Here is a 19831-nt window from a genome sequence, read left to right on the forward strand (position 1 = left end):
TCCTGCATTTCTGCTCTGGTAAATTGTGTTCTCTGTATCCACTTGTCTGTTTAACTTTGGGGGAAGCAGTTTTCTCTGTAACCTCAGTTCTCTGATGGACCTAAGAAGAGTTGTTGATTTTGTTTGTTCAGCTTTTTACTTGTTAGGAAGAGGTGATGACTTTAGAAGCTCCTTACATGCTGGACCAGAAACTGAAAGTATGCCCTACCATCTCTATGTATTTTACTTCTTTTGTGCCTTAACGTTTTTAAAAATTATTTTTTATTTTGGCAAAAAATGCATAACATAAAATGTATCATCTTAACCATTTTTAAATGTACACTTTTTTAGTAGTGTTAAGTATATATACACACTGTTGTCCAACCAATCTCTGGAACATTTTTTATCTTGCAGAACTGAAAGATAAAAATGGTTCTATACCCACTGAACAACAAGTCCCTATTTCCTTTTTCCCTGAGCCTCTGGCCATCACCATTCTAGTTTGTTTTTATGAATTTGACTACTCCAGGTACCTCATATAAGTGAAATCATATAGTATTTGTCTTTTGTGACTGGATTATTTCACTTAGTACAACGTCCTCAAGGTGCATCCATGTTGAAGCGTCAGAATTTCCTTCCTTTTTAAGATTGAATAACATTTCATTGTATGTATAAACCACATTTTGTGTATCCATTCATCCACTGATGGACATTTAGGTTGCTTCCACCTTTTGGCTCTTGTGAAAATGCTGCTATGAACATAGGTATGGGGACTTCCCTGGCGGTCCAGTGGTTAGGACTCTGCGCTTCCACTGCAAGGGGCCTGGGTTTGATCCCTGGTTGGGGAAGTAAGAGCCCGCAAGCTGCACAGTGTGGCCAAAAGAAAAATTAAAAAAAACAGGTGTGCAAACATCCCTCTGAGATCATTCTTTCATTTTTTGGATATATATCCAGAAGTGGAATTGCTGGGTCATATGATAATTAGTTTTTAATTTTTTGAGGAACCACCATCATGTTTTTCCATAGTAGCTATAGCATTTTCCCACCAACAGTGTACAAGGGTTCCAGTTCTCCACATCTGTACACTTTTTGTTTTTTGATAGTAGTCGTCCTTGGATATCATCTTTGGAGAAATGTCTATTCAAGTCCTTTTCCCATTTTTAAATCAGGTTCTTTTTCGCTGTTAAGTTGTAGAAGTTCTTTATATATTCTGCTTATTAATGCCTTATCAGATATATGATTAATATCTATTCTTAACAAGGTCTAAAGTTAGTTATAATAACACTATCCTCTTCGCAAAGAATATAACATTCTAAGAACACTTGAATTCTGATTTCTCTCTTTATGATTTACATGTTATTACTGTTTAGTGTTTCAGTTCCACTTTGGGGAGAAGGAGCAGGATAAAACCAATCCCTAATTGATTTTTATTGTTTAACTGAATCAATCAGTGCTTGTCTGGGTTAATTTCTTTTCCTTCTTGCATCTACGTCTTATCAATAGTTTTTTCAGTGATAAACACTTAAATTTTTATTTTCCTTTTATTTGTTCTTAAAGTGTTTCTGACTAATTATATCTTTCTTTCATAGTTTCTCTTGGTATTTACTTCTAGGAGATTTACTTCTAGGTTAGTTATTTTCTCTTAGAACTTTTAAAGATGTTATCATGTCTTTTTTTTTTGTTATCATGTCTTTTATCTTCTTGATGTCCACTTAAAAGTTTCTGCTGAGAATCCAGTTCAGTTGTTATTTCTTCTTAGACTATTTGCTCCCCCCCACCCCTTACTGCTTTTAAAATATCTTGTGGTATTCTGCTGTATCCTTATGATGCTTCTAGGTGCAGTTTATCCTTCTTGGGTTGGACTTTGCTTCCTGAATATCGAACAGTTGGTCATGTAAATGAGGCATTTTTCTGTGTCTTTTTGCCATGCTGCCATTGGTGGCACTCTTCATTAGGGTGAAACTAGGCATCAGCCGTAAAGAACCAGTGTTTTCCTGCAGGTTTAGTCAAATTCAGTCATTCAACAAATTTCAACACCTGCCATGTTCTAGGCACAAGAATTACATATGGGAACTCTTTACAACTGGGAGTCGAAGTAGAGGTTTTAGATTTGCTGCCTGACATGCTTTCTGCTTTTCTTCTGTAGACTGATAATGATCTCGAGCTGCCAAAGAAGGTTGTGGATGCCAAGAGAAAGGTAACCGTTTCTCATCCCCTCGAGTGGAATTGGGTGCCTCTAGGAGCCCACATTGGCTGGCAGTAGACATGGCTGAATTTACAAGCTACAAGGATACTGCTTCCAGCCGCCACCTGCGGTTTAAGTTACAGAGTCTAAGCCGCCGTCTTGATGAGTTGGAGGAAGCCACAAAAAGCCTCCAGAAAGCAGAGGATGAGCTCCTGGATCTCCAGGACAAGGTGATCCAGGCGGAAGGCGGCAGCTCCAGCATGTTGGCTGAGGTTGACGTGCTGCGCCAGCGAGTGCTGAGAATCGAAGGCAAAGACGAGGAGATTAAGAGAGCAGAGGATCTCTGTCAGCAGATGAAGGAGAAACTTGAGGAGGAGGAAAACCTCACCCGGGAGCTAAAATCTGAGATTGAGCGGCTTCAGAAACGAATGGCTGAACTGGAGAAGCTAGAGGAGGCCTTTAGCAGGAGTAAGAATGACTGTACCCAACTGTGTTTGAGCCTGAATGAGGAGAGAAACCTGACAAAGAAAATCTCCTCTGAGCTGGAAATGCTCAGGGTCAAAGTGAAAGAACTAGAATCTTCTGAGGACCGGCTGGATAAAACTGAGCAGAGTTTAGTGTCAGAGTTAGAAAAGCTGAAATCATTAACTCTGACCTTTGTAAGTGAGAGAAAATACTTGAATGAAAAGGTGAAAGAAAACGAGAAACTGATAAAAGAGCTCACTCAAAAATTGGAGCAGAACAAAAAAATGAACCGAGATTATACAAGGAATGCTTCTAACCTTCTGGAAAGGAATGACCTACGAATTGAGGATGGTATCTCTTCCACACTGCCATCCAAAGAATCAAGAAGGAAGGGAACTCTGGACTATCTAAAGCAGGTAGAGAATGAAACAAGAAACAAATCAGAAAATGAAAAGAACCGAAATCAGGAAGACAACAAAGTAAAAGACCTTAACCAAGAGATTGAGAAACTTAAGACACAAATCAAACATTTTGAATCTTTGGAGGAAGAGCTTAAGAAAATGAGGGCCAAAAATAATGACCTTCAGGATAATTACTTAAGTGAACAAAATAAAAACAAACTCTTAGCCAGCCAGCTGGAGGAGATAAAGCTACAAATAAAGAAACAGAAAGAATTAGAGAACGGGGAGGTAGAAGGGGAAGATGCTTTCCTGTCCAGCAAAGGCAGGCACGAGAGGACTAAGTTTAGAGGGCATGGGAATGAGGCACCTGTGTCCAAGCAGACACCCCGGGAACTGTCCCCTCAGTATAAGCGGGAAAGGCACCGAAACAGGGAATTTGTTCTCAACAATGAAAACTATCCTCTGAGCAACAGGCAGGTTTCCTCTCCCAGCTTTACCAACAGGAGGGCAGCCAAAGCTTCCAACACAGGGGCAGGTGCAGACAGTGCGACTCAGGAGACAAAGAGAACTGAAGATCGATTCGCATCTGTCTCCTCTCAGAGTGAAGGGAAGAAGTCCAGGGAACAGCCGTCAGTGCTTAGCCGCTACCCGCCAGCTGCCCAGGAGCACAATAAAGTTTGGAAGGGCACTCCCAAGCCAGGTACTGAGAGTGGGCTGAAGGGGAAAGTAGAGAAGACGACACGAACATTTAGTGATACCACCCATGGATCTGTTCCCAATGACATATCAGGGAGAGGTGACAAGGCTTCTGACACCTCCACCGAGGCCCTCTTTGGCAAGAGGGGGCAGGTGCCTGGCAATGGAAGTCAAATAACTCAGGCTGCAGACTCTGGCAGTTCTAAGGCCGTGGGAGCTCTGGCAACATCTAGAAGATCTTCCTCAGAAGGGCTCTCTAAGGGGAAAAAGGCTGCCAATGGCCCAGAGGCTGATACCAGTTTCCCAAATTCCAAGGCTCCACCTTTATCAAAGTATCCTTATAGCTCCAGAAGCCAAGAGAACATCTTTCAGGGCTTTTCAACCCCCAATAAAGAAGGAGTTGATCAACCCATAGCAGTTGTGATGGAAGACAGTAGTCAGCATGAGGCCCTGAGATGTCGAGTCATCAAATCCAGTGGCAGAGAGAAGCCAGACTCAGATGACGATATGGACATGGTGTCTCTTGTTACTGCCAAATTGGTAAACACAACCATTACTCCAGAGCCCAAGCAACAGCCCAACTCTAGAGAAAAGGCCAAATCCCGAGGGGGACTTAGAACCTCCCTCTTTGAGAATGGTAAAGATGTGGGAACAGAAAATGAATCTGGGAAACCTGTCAGAGCCTCCACCAATGCCGTGGAGCTCCCAGAGGCCAATGGTGCCGGGGTAAAAAGCCAGCGGCCCTTTAGCCCCAGAGAGGCCTTGCGATCTAGAGCCATCATCAAACCCGTCATCATTGATAAGGATGTGAAAAAAGTCATGGGAGGATCTGGAACCGAGGCCACATTGGAAAAACAGAAGTCTACTTCCAAACCAGGGCCAAACAAAGTGACAAGCAGTATAACTATTTACCCCTCTGACAGCAGCAGCCCGAGAGCTGCTCTAGGCGAGGCCCTGCGGGAGAGGCACACGTCCACCAGCAACATCCAGGTTGGGCCACCAGAGCTCACGTCGGTTAGTAACCATGTCAGCTCCCCCTTTGAGCTCTCCATTCACAAACATGACATCACCCTGCAGTTCACAGAAGCTGAAAGAATGGGAGATGGGGCCCCGAAGAACAGGCCAGAAACGGTGGTCTCTCGGAGCAGCATTATAATCAAGCCATCAGATCCTGTGGAGAGGAATAGCCATGCACCCACAGCGGAGACAATCAGGTGGAAAAGCCATAGTGGCCCTTTAGAAGTGGGCTCGTCAGATGCCAGACACGTTACTGTGAGAAATGCCTGGAAGAGTAGGCGAGACTTGAACTCTTTAGAAGACCCCCCAACTCGAATAGGTAAAAATGTGGAATCTACCAACACCTACATCCAGAGATCTTCCACAGACTATTCAGACCTTGAACAGCCCAGCTCATACCTTTTTGAGCAGGGCGCTCGAAGGGTAGGCAACTCAGGGGATGCCCCCGAGCTCTCCTCCAGAAGAACCCAAAGCAGCCTCACCGTGTCAGAGGTGCTCACTCGTCGGAATCGGGTAGGAGATACTGTCACGGCTGAAGCCTGGAACCACTTGGCAGGCATGGTAAGTCCCACTTCTTTCCCTCTCTCCTGTTCTCCTTCCACTTTCCCTTTTTCTCCTTTACTTTCTTTTTTGTTCCCCTCTGCCCTGGCCTGTGTGACTCAGGATTATGGAGACTGGGGCTGAGAAACACTGAATAGAACTGGGTAGTTCAGAGAACTGTTGAAAATAATGTGGATTTGGCCTTAAAGAAGAATGAAGTACCTTGAAGAAGGTATTTGGCAGAGAGCAGCATGAATTTCCAAAATCTTTTTCCCAATTTGTCTCCTTCATTTTGCCTTCACATATGAAGGCTACAGAAAAGGAGAGAGATGTGGCCTCTGTTCTCTTGGTTTGCCAGGGTCGCCGAAGGGGCTCCCCTTATAGCCCCACAGAGCAGTACCTAGAAGCACAAGAATCTGCAGCTGGGAGGTTCCGGGTTAGAGGAGGAAGCACAGTGGCTTTCTGTAGAGCAGAGATGGAGCCAAGGAAATGAGCTCTTTGGCTGCCTCAGTTTAGGCAGATCTTTGCCAGCTGCTGGCATGTAGGGGCGGAGGAGAGCTGGGGCTTACACTGGGCCTACTTGGATAAGCTTTATGCCCGAGCATCACTTTTTGTCCCAGACACCTATGTAGCCCATTATGTCATCAGTCTGAGGGCAGGGCTGGTTCAGTGTGGCTTGTTACTGGATAGACAAATCTAGAATCTCTCCTTATATGAGGGTCAGAGTGCCAGAACAACATATGAAGGGGAAGCCCCCAGGAGTGTCTTTTAGATGTGAGTCCTGTGATGAAGAAAGATGTTTTTGACCTAGAGATTGTTCCCTTCTTTTATTATTTGTTTAAATATTTATTTTTGGCTGCGCCGGGTCTTAGTTGCAGCACGTGGGATCTTTCGTTGCGGTGTGTGGGCTTCTCTCTAGTTGAGGCGCGCGGGCTCTAGAGCATGCAGGCTTAGTTGCCCCATGGCATGTGGGATCTTAGTTCCCCAACCAGGGATCGAACCTGCGCCTCCTGCATTGGAAGGCGGATTCTTAACCACTGGACTACCAGGGAAGTCCCTGTTCCTTTCTTTTAAAAGGCAGGTGGTGACTGTGTGTGAAGTTGAAAAGCCCTGAGTCTTTACAGGATACCTTAAAGCACTTCCCCACCCGCTGTCTTATTCAGTCTCTTCAACAGCCCTGGTGTGTGTGTGGGGGATATTATCCTTATTTTTTAGATGTAGAAACGGAGGGTCAGCGACACAAAGGGTCTCTTCACCAAGGCCACCCAGGTGAATTACTGGAAGAGCTAAGATTTGAATCCAAGATTCTTGTCTCTAAATCCAATGCTTTTTTACCTTGCCAAACACTTTCTCACTCATTCTTTGATCTGCATTAGCTGGGGAGGAGCAACAAGAACATTAAAAAGCAGAATTCTGGTAGAAGACGAGTGCAGAGAAAGTTGGATGAAGCTGAAACTGTGGATGTCTGAGAAATACAGGGTGAGGGGCACATATGAGATGAGATATGGTAGGAAAGGTATATGTGAGCTTTTTGGTAGTCTGTAGGTGGGAAGTAGGATAAGAGCTGTCCAGCTTCCTTTTCATACTTCCCTGCCTCTCCAGCAAGCAAATGGCTCTGACCCTGAGAGGCCTGCAGCCTGCACGTGCAACACTCCAGGAATGCTGGCCCCTACGTGGAGGTCCCACTCCAGTGGCCCTGTTCCTGGTCCTGGTCCTGTCCCTTTTTAGGGCTCCTGTTCAGCTGTGAGCCTCCCAGTCTACCCTAGGAGCTCTCAGCAGCTTGGAGTTCATAGGTGGAACTTTGATATTGGCCAGTCCTTTGCAGTTCTGCTGTGGTTGGTCTGCACCACATCTCCCTGTTAGAGAGGGCCATTGGATGGGGAGTGAGGGTGTCTTATTATTCACTGTATTGTTCTCTGCAGCTGACTTTTGTCATCTGTTGGCACAGGAGGAAGGTGACGACTGCACACTCAGTGTCTACAGGCGACTGCACAACTCCCTCGAAAGGTCTGAACTGTCTGCAAAGCCGGGGCTGCCCGAGCCTGGGCGACCCCGGGCTGAGGAACGGTTACGGCCAAACAGGCCCTGTGCTGAGGAAAACTGAGCCAGCTGGTGAGGTCTGCTGTCTCCTCTGCTCCTGCTTCTCAGCTCTTGCGCCTTCCTGCCCTGTGAAGGAGCCAGGGTAGAAACCAGGCCTTGGCTGGGAGACTGGCAGAGAGCCAGGCTGTGGCTTCTTTTTTGCCAGTTGGCCAGAGGGAATCAGAAACTACAAGCTGGACATGGTCACCCAGGGCCATCTTTCCCTGATGCATGAGTCTTCTCTCCTTCTCCCCGTCCCCCAGGTAGGATGGGCCACTCTGGCCCCCAAATGAGGAAAGACATAGAAACCCCTTGTATCCCCGCCACACAACAGCAGCCAAATCTCTTCTCTGCTCCTTGGTGGGTTCTGTGTCATAGGGCAACCCCTTCTGTGGTTAACGTTCTGATTTCTTAGTCTCTTCACTGCATCCAGTTCACTCCTCATTTGCCCCAGGGGCCTATGCACCCACCAGCCATCAGCTCCGCCTAGGGGGTTCCATTTCTTCCCCTGTGGAGTTCCTCAGACTTTTACAGGGGTTTATGGAACTACCCTTTAGGTTGGAGTTTCTCTGACTGGGCCCCCGGGCTGACCATTGATTCCTGGGGGCAGAGCACACAGGTACCCACCTACTGGAATGACATCACCCCCCCCCCCCCAACCCCGGCTCTCTGTTCACCTTCCAAAGGCACCTGGAAGTGCACGAGCCTCATGCATCTCCTTCCCTGGGCACCAACATGCTGCTGGCCTTGCCTGCTCCTCTCCTGTGGCTGGAGACTTCAGGCTGACTTTGTTGTTTTCTCCTTTGGAATACTCCCAGACGAACCTGGGCCTGACCCAGCATACTCTGCCTTCTAGGAAGCGCCAGCACAGGGGAAAGTAGACAGGAAGAAGCGATTTCCCCTTAGTCACTCCACAAAGCAATCGCTCTATGAAAGGCATGGACTTTGTTCCTCCTCCTCATCCCCCGTGGAGGAGGTATCGCACTTTACCAAGCTGATGCATTCCTACAGAAGTGGGCCCATGATTTCTGCAAACCAACTATCATTATGATGACTTCATTGGAGGAAAGGTAATACGTGCCATCAAGGGCCCTAGATTCATACAATTCAAAATGTAGCAAACCTTTCAGGAAGCCACATAAAGAAAAATGGATTAGATTCCTTATACCAATCACGTGGGGAAAGAACCATACATTCTTGGCACTGCTTTTTCTATAGCATTCTCAGTTCAAAGAAGGGATCCCCTTTCAAAGGCTACCTTTATGAAGCAGACACTGTTCCTTCATAGTGAAAGAGCATTAGAGTGGAAGTCAGGAAAGCTGAATTTTCTTCATGGCTTTGTACTTCCTTGCTACGTGACCTTGGGCAAGTCATTGTCCTCTTGGGGCCTCAGTTTCCCTATCTGTAAAATGAGTTCTTTGAAATGGATGGTCTCTAAGGATCCTAAATCTGGCATTCTAAGATTTTTGTTTCCTCCCTGTGGGGGGTGATTCTTAATCGTGTAAGGTATTGTCCAAATGGGTTTACATGTGTCCTTCCCATCGCCTTTGTTTTCCTGGGCCTTATTCTTTCCAGTTCCCCGTGTTTTAATGTCATGAGGATGAACTCAGAGAAGTTCCCTTGGCGTCACTTTTCCAGTTTATACAGTGAAAGGGTGAGGTTAGATGGTCTCTGCGGCCCTTTTCAATATCAACCTTGCCCAGTGCCACACAGCAGGCCATGTGCTTTCCACAGCACAAGGTGTGTATATCTCCTGTTCCAGTGCTTCTTGAATCTTCTCTGCCTCCGCTCAGGGTGGGAACCAGCGTTTGCCCCTCCCTTGTCTGCATCAGATTTGGCGATCCTGGAGGAGGCTTGGGGAGCACCTACTTGACTTTCATGGACAGGAGTGTTTTGCTTATACTTCCATTTTCTGGAGTTTGCCAATCTAAGGGTATTTGTCACGTGGCTTTTGCCTTTTCTTCACATTGCTGCCTCAGACTCAAGATGCTGTTTTCAAAATCTCTTCCTGCTGCTTTTCCTGGGTCATTGGCTCAAGGCTGCAACCTCTCACTTGTAGCCTTCCTGCCATTCTTCTTAACTGGTTGTCAACCCTGAGAGTCCAAAGGAAACAGACCCCTGTGGCGGTCAACTGAGGCTATAGGAAATTAGGTCTGTGGTTCGTTGCTGGTGGAAACAGAAGGGCGCCAAACGATGCCTATAAAGATCTCGCCAGTAATTCTTGTCTTTTTGGGCGTTGGGAGCCCTGGATTCTGGTGCTGTAGCTCCTGGTGCCAAAGTCTGGATCTTTCCACATTTTAGCAGCACCAACATCTGCCACCACCCAGAATGCTCTGTGGAAGAGGGGCAGCTATGGTGCCCTTTTGCTGGGGCTGCTGTCTTAAAATCTGAGTGCAATAGGGTTTGATTGTAACAGTTATTTCAGGATAAATATTGTTTCCTTAATCTGCACACTTTCTAGAGCCGCTGTAAAATAGATTTTATTTTTAAATGTCCTCAGCATTGCAGAAAATATATTTGTAATAGCAAGTGAACGCTAGAGGCTCAGTTCCTCTGGGCTTCAAATGGCTGGCAAGGCTGGCTGTCAAATTCCAAAGTTGGAAGGCCTGTTTCTGAAAAGCAACCTAGGTGTGACCGTCTGGACCCAGGCCTCACCATCAGGGGTCCTGCGGGAAACTTCCAAATGGGAGACCTGGTAGTTGAATAGTTGTCTAATCAAGCCAAATATTCCCTCTGTCCCAGCCAACAAATCCACTTTTATGACCAGCCTCTTCTGCAGCTTGGCTCTAACTCGGAATTTTACTGGCAGGTGTATGGGGTGTGGGAGGGTTCCTAGTAAGGTCTGGGAAGCTGACACTCCAGAGCTGCTTGCTTGGAGAAAGTAGAGCTGGCTCAGTGCTAGGAGCTGGTCTCCTCCACCTGCCCCCGCCTGTCTGTCACCACTCTGGTACTAGAAACCACCAGAGAAAGCTGCAGGGACGGTGGGCAGAGAAGTTGCGGCTGTTTCTGCTTTTGTGTAGCAAGGAAACAGTTCCTGGTGGGCCACAGGGATTTGCAGTGGGGCCAAGAATTCCAGCCTCGGCCACAGGCAGGCCTGCACGTGACGCTATCACCCTCGTGGGGTGTGGGAGCGTCTGTGTTGGTCTTGGACTTGCCATCCTGGGGCAGTTTTAGTTCTTTATATTTAGTGCGTTAGTGCCATGTGCTATCGTTTCCCAGTAAAGGAATAGGGACCCTGCCCCTGGGTCCCCAGCTGCCTTTGTTGGTGTGGGTTTATCATTACTCTGACAAGACTGCTTTGGAAGAGCTGCTTTTAGGGATTACCTTTTAAATACCCCAGGGTGGGGAACAACAGGATTCTCCTCAAAGCCTCACAACCAAGATCATAGGGAAAGGGGCCCTACTTTCCTGCTGCTTCACAGCTCAGAACATGTACTGAATGGAATGTATTTTTAAGAGAATAAAGTCTATTTTTTTTTTTTTTTTTGTATTTTAAAGATCGGGAGGGCTAGGGAAGTAGCCCTCAAATAAACTGTTATTACATTATAGGCCCCCTTGCTAGGGGACACATCAGTATCTGTCGGTCCACACCTACTTGCTCAGGCAGGTGCTCTGGTCTCTCCCCTGCCCCTTGGAGTCTAGGTGCAGCAGCTTCTCCTACATTCCTGCTCCAAGCATGGGACCAAGGAGGCCAGACCCTGTCGCTGGAAACCAGGGCGAAGCCATGAGCAGTGACTCAGGGCTCCTTGGGTGCATGTGTATAGTTGAAGCTGCCTGTCTGCATGTATCCTCTGGCTCTAATGCTGCCTCTGTTGGCTCTGCAGCACAATATGTAACCAATAAAGCTCCCTAGTTTCCATGTGCTTTGTGTGAGTGTGAGTCAGTGATGCCATTTTTCTTGATGTCATCTCTGTGTACAGCTGTTGCTGTGCACTGGTGCAGCTAGTATATTTCATTTACATTTACTGAAAATACTCAGCCAATTACTGATGCCATAAGGACTGGAAACATAGCTGAGGCTTGGGAAAGGACATTTCCTCGGACTCATGTAACTGGACTTAGAATCATATAGCAGTTATTTCATTGCTACATTTTACTTTTAGGCTCTTCTCTCATCACACACACACACCAATCATCTGTGTCGTCTCCCAAGCTGCCTATGTCGTTTATTTAAAAAACAAAACCTCTTCAAAGACCACATACCACTGGATCAGACACCCTAACCTCCTGAGGTAACAATATTCATGGGAAAGCTAGGATTCAAATATAGGTTGTGGTCCAAAGTCAATATACTTTCTACTACATGCTCTTCTCACCTTTACATCATAGTTACACCACTTGCCCTGATCCTGGTGTGCAAGTTTTTCCCATGGTTGTCACTCATTCCAGGACGAGGGAAAAAGCCCTCTCCATCTTCATCTTCCAGTCAGACCACCAATGTAATGTCCCTTAAATCTTACTAAGAATAAAACCTCATTTAAACTAATTATAGGGAAGAATTGACTAACGGGAGTAAAATCCAACTTCCAGAAGCAGATTATGTACATAACTTACAGTAACATACATAGTCTGTTAGGAACCCTTTGGAAGAAAAAGGCACTGTTCCCTTTTTGTAAAAATGTTTTTAGTCTTACGTGGCAGAGACGACTTTGCAAATGTGATTAAGGATTTTGAGGTGGGAGAGAGATCTGGGTGGGCCTTAAATGAAATCACTAGTATCCTTATAAGAGGGAGATAAGATCTGACTACAGAACAAGAGAAGGTGATGATGGAAGCAGGGATTGGAGTAATGTGCTTTTAAGATGGAGGAAGGGGCCACAAGCCAAGGAATACAGTCACTAGAATCTGAAAGAGGCAAGGAAATGGAATCTTCCTTCAGAGTCTGCTATGATAATTTGTTACAGCAGCAACAGAAAATTTCCACTATGTTACCTAAACCCTTGATCTCCTTAAACTTTTATATCAATACCTTGGACAGAAGTGGAAAGTTAGCACATACCCATGGAGGGAATCTAGGGGAATAAAGCCAGGATGGTATGCCAGAGGCCCACCCAAACTTTGTGTCAAGGCTTGTGTCTTGTCTTATCTTGAAAATTCATTCAGTTTCCTAATATCCATATGCTTGACCTGCAGTTTCCTACCCCTGGCAGACGGTCACCCCACAATCCCAATGGGGAAGTCTAGCCCCACAGACCAGGAAACACTTTGCTTCTATGGGAACCCCCCTCAATCCTGTCTTCTGACCAGACCAAACCATTTTCTCCTTTATATAAACATCCTCTTTATTTAAACATGGATAAAAACTGGCATTTTCAAAGGAGTAACACCCCTGCCTTATATATAACTCGAAACCTAAGGGGAAACAAAGAGATAAGACTAATTTTCTATGAAGTTTTATTCTCAAAATATAAAAAACCACCACACACAAAGAGACTAAGATGTTCTCTTGCAGCACTTGCTTGCCTCAGTCCTAACGAAGAACACAGACTCCCACACTAATGGACAAGTGCCTCCCTAGCTCTAAGTCACTTAAAGGCGGCAACCTCCTTGGCCACCTGACCACCAGGAGCTCTAGCAGTTGATCTGGAGCCCAGATGCCAGGGTGAGTTTCTCAGTAGAATCTAATATTGCTAGAAGAGCTTTGCTTATGCAGCAAAAGACACAAACACATCGGCCTCTTCCCTTAGAACACATCCATCTCACATGCTCGGGGACTGCTGTGCAGGGACGCCTGGTGTGGCCTGGCGAGGCAGGGTATACATGGCCCCCAAGAACTGGTCTGCAATCCTTCCTGCTTCTCTCAGCCCACTCAGCAGAGCACCATGGACCGTGGCTGGGTAGTTACGGATTGTATGTTCTCCAGCAAAGAAGAGTCGTGGAATAGGCTATTGCAGGAAAAAAAATTAGAGAAAATCAGCAGGCTGCAAATATGCCTTATTGTTGTGTTTGAACTGCCAAATTCCTGTTGGATTTTGAGGGCTCACTACCTGCCCTCCCCACCCCATTACTGGCCCATCATTCTCCCAAAAAGGGTCTCCCTTATCAGCAGGCATTTTCCTAGAACAAACAGAAGTAGAAATGGGGCAATAAAACAGCCCAGCGCTTCCCTGGTGGCGCAGTGGTTGAGAGTCCACCTGCCGATGCAGGGGACACAGGTTCGTGCCCCTGGTCCGGGAAGATCCCACATGCCGCGGAGCGGCTGGGCCCGTGAGCCATGGCCGCTGAGCCTGCGTGTCCGGAGCCTGTGCTCCGCAACGGGAGAGGCCACAACAGTGAGAGGCCTGCGTACCGCAAAAAAACGAAACAAAACAAAAAACTCAGCCCAGCCTTAGTTCTAGGGTGATGCTTAACTGCATCTGTGTTTATTTATCGGTTTAATTCTGGGGGATACCCAGTTGTAGAGCTTCCTTTGCCTAATGTATCCCCTACTAGAGGTGTGGTGTTCCCGACTACTCTGAACCAGAGAGAACACAGCACTTGTTCTCATTCTGGAACACTTCGGCCTCTCAGCTTAGAGCAGGCCTTACTTACCACAGGGTCCTGAGAAACCCTGACTACTCATAAAGACGTTAGGTTATTTCTCAGGGGCATTCCTGGAGGCCCCTAAGTAATTGGGATCCTGCAACAATCCTACGAGCCAGTACAAAATGGGGCACAATTAAAGATGGTTTTGTTTTTGTTTTTTAGGAACAAAAGTCTGAATAGGGAAAAAGTAATTGGTTTTTACTCTGGACTCTTGCATTCTGAACACAGACTGTCTAGACTGACAAGGCCAACATGTAACGAATTAGACACAAACAATATTGCTCCTCCCTTTCCCTCTGCTTTTGGTTATCTGAAAGGGTCCAAGGGTCTAAGACTGACTAAAATCTAAAAAGAAAACCAGTGGCACTATTTTTACCCTGAAATCCTGGGATACTGGCCTTTTTCCAAATAAGCCCAGGTATAGTTTGCCAGTTTCTCACCTGTGGGGCACCTGGAATTGAGGGGCCAGGAGTGATTGGCTGAGCCATTAAGTCATAGTCATTTCCAGATGATCCTGCGGCTACATAGGAGTAGGAGCCCCGGGCCCAGGGATCAGCACGCCAGCGAGACACCACTGTTTCCTTGGGCTAAAGGAGAAACCATGAGTGGAAGTTATTACTGGACACCAAAGACAAATCGGTCGTTTCTGAAAGGTGGAAAAGCTGTGATGGGTGGGGGCTACAAGTGAGAGAAAGGCAAGAGACACGAGAGTTAGCCAAGTGATGAATGCTGCTGCTATAAAATAAAAAAAATGCCTTCAGGCTGCAAGGAAGCTTCCAGATTGCCTTCTCGCTATGAATCCAGAGATATACCCAGGGACTGATCTCTATTCTCTTTTAAAATTCACATGAAGCATTAATATGCCTTCTCTCAAAGGAATCATTAGGGACTTAAAAGTGTTCAATGGCCTAAAGAAAGAATAACAGAAAAAAGTACCAAGAGATTCTCTTGAGACTTCCCTTGGGGAGTTGGCCACTTCGTCTGAAAGGTGGTTGGGGCATTGGGGGTGGGGATGATTCCACAAGCAGAGACAACAGACAACACAAGCAAAGAAATGCGGCAAATAGCCTTCTCAATCCCCTGGCCCATTTACTGGGGGCTTTTCTCAATCCCATACTTAGGGCATGAACTCTAAACATTAGCATTAATGTAAACCCAGCACACAATTCTGGCTGAAACTGTCCTGACCAAGAATCTATGCTGCAACTCAAGATACATCAAACCCTGCTTTAGTCTAAACCCCAGATCCTCACCTGCCCCCGCCCCTTACTTACTTACCTGGGGCACTGCACTGCTACCAAAAATCCCTTTGAGAATGGCCAGGCATCGGCCAACAATCACATCATCACTTATGTTTTCCATGATGCCAGCAGCTTCTCCTGCCACTAGTGCCAATAGTATTGGAGCTAGAGAAACAGAAAGGACAATTCCAGGGTTTTCCTACAGACTTTTCTCAAGTACCTCCTTATCAGGTCTCACATTATTCTTGGCTGTTTGAAATCTGATGACAGACATGCACCACTCATGCTAGACACATGTTTCTGAGCCAGCAACTTGAATCCTATCCCCAGAAGGGTGCTGGCAAACCACAGTGAAGTGTGACTCATGTACTTCATTTCTTATAACCTGGCAGAATACAGAAGTCCTGAAGATGTAACTTCAGATCTTGCTATCAAGCGTCCCTATATTTAGGCACAGAATTCTTAGACATCTCCATGACCAGGGCTGCATCCTCTTAGCTGTCATCCCAGGCCCTGCCATACTCATCACCCTTACTCACCCTTTTCGTGACTCTGTGTGCAACAGGCTTATGTGACAGCCACAGCACTAGATGCTAGGGATATAAAAACTATAGACTAGACTATATACTCCAAAATCAACAACAACAAAAATAATCATAGAGACAATTATGAACTGTGATAAAAGCTATGAAAACACAGAATACAGAGAAAAGAATACAAGGACATAATTTCATTTGAGGCAGCGGGAATACATGTGTCCTGGAAAGTCTCTTTGAAATAGTGACATTTGGGCCAAGCCCTGAAGCTGCATAGAGTATGCCACGTTGGGAAGGAAGAGAAGGAGAAAAATAAAAGCGCCCCAGGCCCAGGGCACAGTACAATGCAGAGGCCCCAGAGCAGAAGACAGCATGGTACATTTTAGGATTCCAGGAGAGCAGACAAGTGTGCCTGGAGGCTGGGGAGGGCATGGACAATGAAGAAGCTGAGTAGAAAAGAAGGGTCAGATTATTCAGCCTTCATGATGGCCACGATAATGAAAGCCATCAAAAGAAAGAAGTGGGGATAGCAGTCAGTGGCTATTGGCAATTGAACAGGTATGAGGTAAGAGTAGCCTGGACTGGGAGGTAGGCAGTGGGAAAGAAACAGGTCTGAGAGAGAGAGTGAGGCCCTGACAGGACTTGATGGCCTAGATCAGGGAAGAGAAAGAGCACTCAGCTGTTGCTGGAAACAATGTGCTCAGGGAGCAAATGGCTCCTCTGCGGAGTTAGTGGCCCTGGCCATGCGAAGGATGTTCAGTACCAGGCAGTGAGGAGTGATGGAAAAGAACCACATGTCAGTCAAACTGGTTAACTGATGTGTCTGCACTGTCAAGGCCAGGCCTCCTGATATTGCTGCAAAGGAGAATGTCTTACATCCTTTTCTTGGAATGAGGTAAGATCTAAATATACTTCTTTTAAAAAAAAAAGCTCTACATAGAACTAAGAACAACCCAATTACAGAAGAATGTAAAACAGGAGGTAGGAGTTTGATAAATACATTCTAGGGAAAGTGATCAAAGATTCAGGGGCAAGTCAGATACAAAAGTCTGAGAATGAGGAATACAAGTTTCCCTTTCCAGGAAGTTTCCCTGGGCCTGAGCCCGAGCCCCTGGCTGAGCTGATTTCTTCTTCTATGTTTTCTCTTGCAGTGCCTTGGCTTTCACTCTCACTCCTCTACTTCCTGCCCTGTTCTGAGGCTGCCAGCCTCTTTACTGTATCCCCCACTAGGTTGTGAGCTCCTTGAAGGCAGGTATAATATTCCTAATTCTCTATTCCCATAAGGATGTAAAAAGATTAAAACTAGAAAGCCGTTACCTTTATAGAGGTTCCAGAAGAGGAAGAGCTCACCCCTGCTGGCAGTCGTACTGCCAACATGTCCAAACAAATTGACACTTGGATCCCAGAATACCCGGTCAAAACACAACACGACCTATTTGTAAAAAAGAAGCGCATAAGCTGGTGACAGCACTCAGAGAACATGGCTTTAAGCTAAGCACAGCTGTGCCTCAACAGGAAGTACTTCTTCCTCAGACCTTACTAAAATAAGTTCCTTCTAATCTACTCTCAGTATAAGGCTAGAAATCCCTATTATAAATGTACTACTTAGGAAGACATTTAGCACTCTCTTTTTATAGGCTTGGGTTTGAAAAGTGACCCCAGAAGACAGTCCTCATGGATACTTTATATATAATTAGGTACTAAAGTGAATGCACTGACACGCCTCACCCTGATATCACAGAGTTGAGAGCACAGCAAAATGTTCAAAAATGCAAACCTCTCTCCTTTCTAGGTGGAGGGCAATCAGACTGATATTTGTACACTGGGTATGTAGAGAGGCACCTAGGGCAAGTTACCTTGTTAAGGTTGCCAAATCCCATCCTTTGGACTGCAGATGTTTTCCATTCAGGAAGAGGCGGCACAAACTGAACAGCTGGTGGCTGCTGCTTCAACACACCCAAGGGAAGGGTACAGAGGACTGCATCACACTTATAAATAAACGTCTGGCTCGTGGAGCGGGTATTCACAGCTATCACTTCACATCCTTGACAGGTTAGAGGAAAAAGGCTTTATTGGTGATAAGGATGATAATGACAAGGGTACTGAACATTTAGTGCACAGTAGAATCTACATGCTATCTCAGTTAATTCTTACTACAAGTTTGTGAAGTCAGTTCTGCTCATTTTCTACAAAAGAAAACTGAGGCAGAGGTGAAGTAACTTGTCTAAGGCCATACATGTAACAAGTGCCAGGATTTAAACCCAAGAGTCAACTTCAGAGTCCTCGATCTCTACCACCATACTACCCCACCTTCCCGACTGATACACTGGGGATCTTTTGGACTAATAATAGGACCTTATCATTTACCAAAGTTAAGTAAATTTAGACCAAAATTAAGAGTAAAATGCCTATCCTGATAGAACCAATATCTCTCCACTGTGGTTAGGCACTCACTAAGGACCAAAAGAAGAATGATATCAGAAGCTTGTGGTGCCGATCTAAGGGATGCAGCCTAAAACCACAGAGCATGCTATCCTTGAGAATATACAGTGATGCTTAGCTTGCCAGGATGTGAATGAACTCAAAGCTGACCACAGAAAAGGTACTGAAAGTAAGTTAATGTAATTCTCCCTCATTTGTGTTCAATTTTTTCTTCAGTAAATGCCTCTTTACATAATTTCTGAAAAATACATAGATAGCTCAAAGTAAGTATGACAGCTCCATACATGCCCATTTTCTGTGGCCACAGAATTAGGGAAAATGACACAAAAGCTAGTCTCACTGTTCTCCACCTGCCTGCAAATGGCTATTTAAGCCTGTAGATCTTCTCAACACCAGCAGCCAGAAGCTGCCTCTGAAGGGAAAACTAAAATCAAAAACTGTTACACTAGGGGCTTCCCTGGTGGCGCAGAGGTTGAGAGTCCGCCTGCCGGTGCAGGGGACACGGGTTTGTGCCCCGGTCCGGGAGGATCCCACATGCCGCGGAGCGGCTGGGCCCGTGAGCCATGGCCGCTGAGCCTGCGCGTCCGGAGCCTGTGCTCCGCAACGGGAGAGGCTACAACAGTGAGAGGCCTGCGTACCGCAAAAAAAAAAAAAAAAACCCCAAACCCCCAAAAAACCCAAACTGTTTCACTGGTTGTTAAAAAAATGATCTGTGGTGACCTCAGCAACTCTAGAAAAGGGGCCATGGAAGGCAAGACTGGTGGCCACATCTCCACTAGTCATGAGAGCCCTTAGAGACGGGGGTGACTAGCTTTCTTAAGGAGTTCAAGACTATTAATTCCAAAGGTGGGTGGATGATGGGCTCTCTGCACTCCACATGAAACGCACCCTGAAAGCAGCAGTAATGAGCACAGAGCCTACTGCCAAAGGAATCACAGGGCAATTTCATCTCTGAAGTCAACCTATCAGCAAAACTGCTCCCAGAATGAGAAACCAGCCTAAGCAGTTAGCCCGCCTGAACAGGAAAAGCCAAAAACCAAGATGCAGATGGTGAAATACAAGGGGTGGGTCCCACTGGAGCCCTAGGGGCCCAAATCCTGGTGTTTAAGAGCATACTTAGCAAAATTAGATCCAAACTCCCTGGCTGTTTACTATAATACCAAACTAATATGCACAAACTGGAGACTCTAAAAATTGCCCCAATTTTCTGGTTTATACTATGATGGGGTCAGAGCCTCTAAAGGCTCTACAGCCTCAGTACTTTTGTAAATGCAAAATTTTAAATTCAGGAATCATAGTTTATGAGACATTCTATCAGGAGATGTACCTAAAATTTTTTCTGTAGGTCAAACTCAACAAAAGATCAGTATCATGTTTCAAAGTAAGAGATTTATCTTACCAGTAAAGACGTACCTGAAGCTGTGTAGCGAACCTGCCGAACTGCTGTATTCAGTTTAATGTCCAGGCCTTCTGCTAAAGCCACAGGCACACATGAGTAGCCATTCCTCACTGTCAGGTGGCTGCCAGTAAACTCAAAGTCATCATCCTAAAGAAGACAGAAAAGAATATATTTTCACACTTTCTTAATCTAACTTATACCATTTATATTGAGTCCTATAAAATAACACTGAAAAAACACCAGCTTGTGGAAAGTCAATATTCTAAGACAGAAATTAAAGAATAATCACTCAGTCTTCCACTACAGCTGCCCCAGGAAACTAAAGG

The 19831-nt window shown here is 45.8% G+C and overlaps 2 protein-coding genes across 5 annotated transcripts in view; one reads left to right on the plus strand and one right to left on the minus strand.

Annotated features, from left to right (window-relative positions):
* Positions 1-11230, plus strand: part of LUZP1 (leucine zipper protein 1) — an 81025-nt gene extending 69795 nt beyond the window's left edge. For 2 of the 3 annotated variants that reach the window (XM_029229281.1, XM_029229282.1), the window contains 2 exons: positions 2126-5304; positions 7232-11230. In XM_029229281.1, coding sequence (XP_029085114.1) covers positions 2245-5304; positions 7232-7387 — 3216 coding nt within the window. In that variant the 5' untranslated portion in view covers positions 2126-2244 and the 3' untranslated portion in view covers positions 7388-11230. Of the gene's footprint in view, positions 1-2125; positions 5439-7231 lie in introns of those variants that run through there. The other variant, XM_029229283.1, reaches the window with a different exon arrangement.
* A 1509-nt stretch (positions 11231-12739) lies between these two features.
* KDM1A (lysine demethylase 1A) overlaps positions 12740-19831 on the minus strand; it is a 64279-nt gene continuing 57187 nt past the window's right edge. For both annotated transcript variants that reach the window (XM_029230083.1, XM_029230082.1), the window contains 6 exons: positions 19520-19652; positions 17521-17708; positions 16982-17096; positions 15166-15293; positions 14328-14474; positions 12740-13247 (listed from right to left, as the gene is read on the minus strand). In XM_029230083.1, coding sequence (XP_029085916.1) covers positions 13062-13247; positions 14328-14474; positions 15166-15293; positions 16982-17096; positions 17521-17708; positions 19520-19652 — 897 coding nt within the window. In that variant the 3' untranslated portion in view covers positions 12740-13061. The remainder of the gene's footprint in view (positions 13248-14327; positions 14475-15165; positions 15294-16981; positions 17097-17520; positions 17709-19519; positions 19653-19831) is intronic.

This window comes from Monodon monoceros, unplaced genomic scaffold (assembly GCF_005190385.1).
Source record: "Monodon monoceros isolate NGI ecotype Baffin Bay Population unplaced genomic scaffold, NGI_Narwhal_1 Super_Scaffold_18, whole genome shotgun sequence".
NCBI classification, from domain to species: domain Eukaryota; kingdom Metazoa; phylum Chordata; class Mammalia; order Artiodactyla; family Monodontidae; genus Monodon; species Monodon monoceros.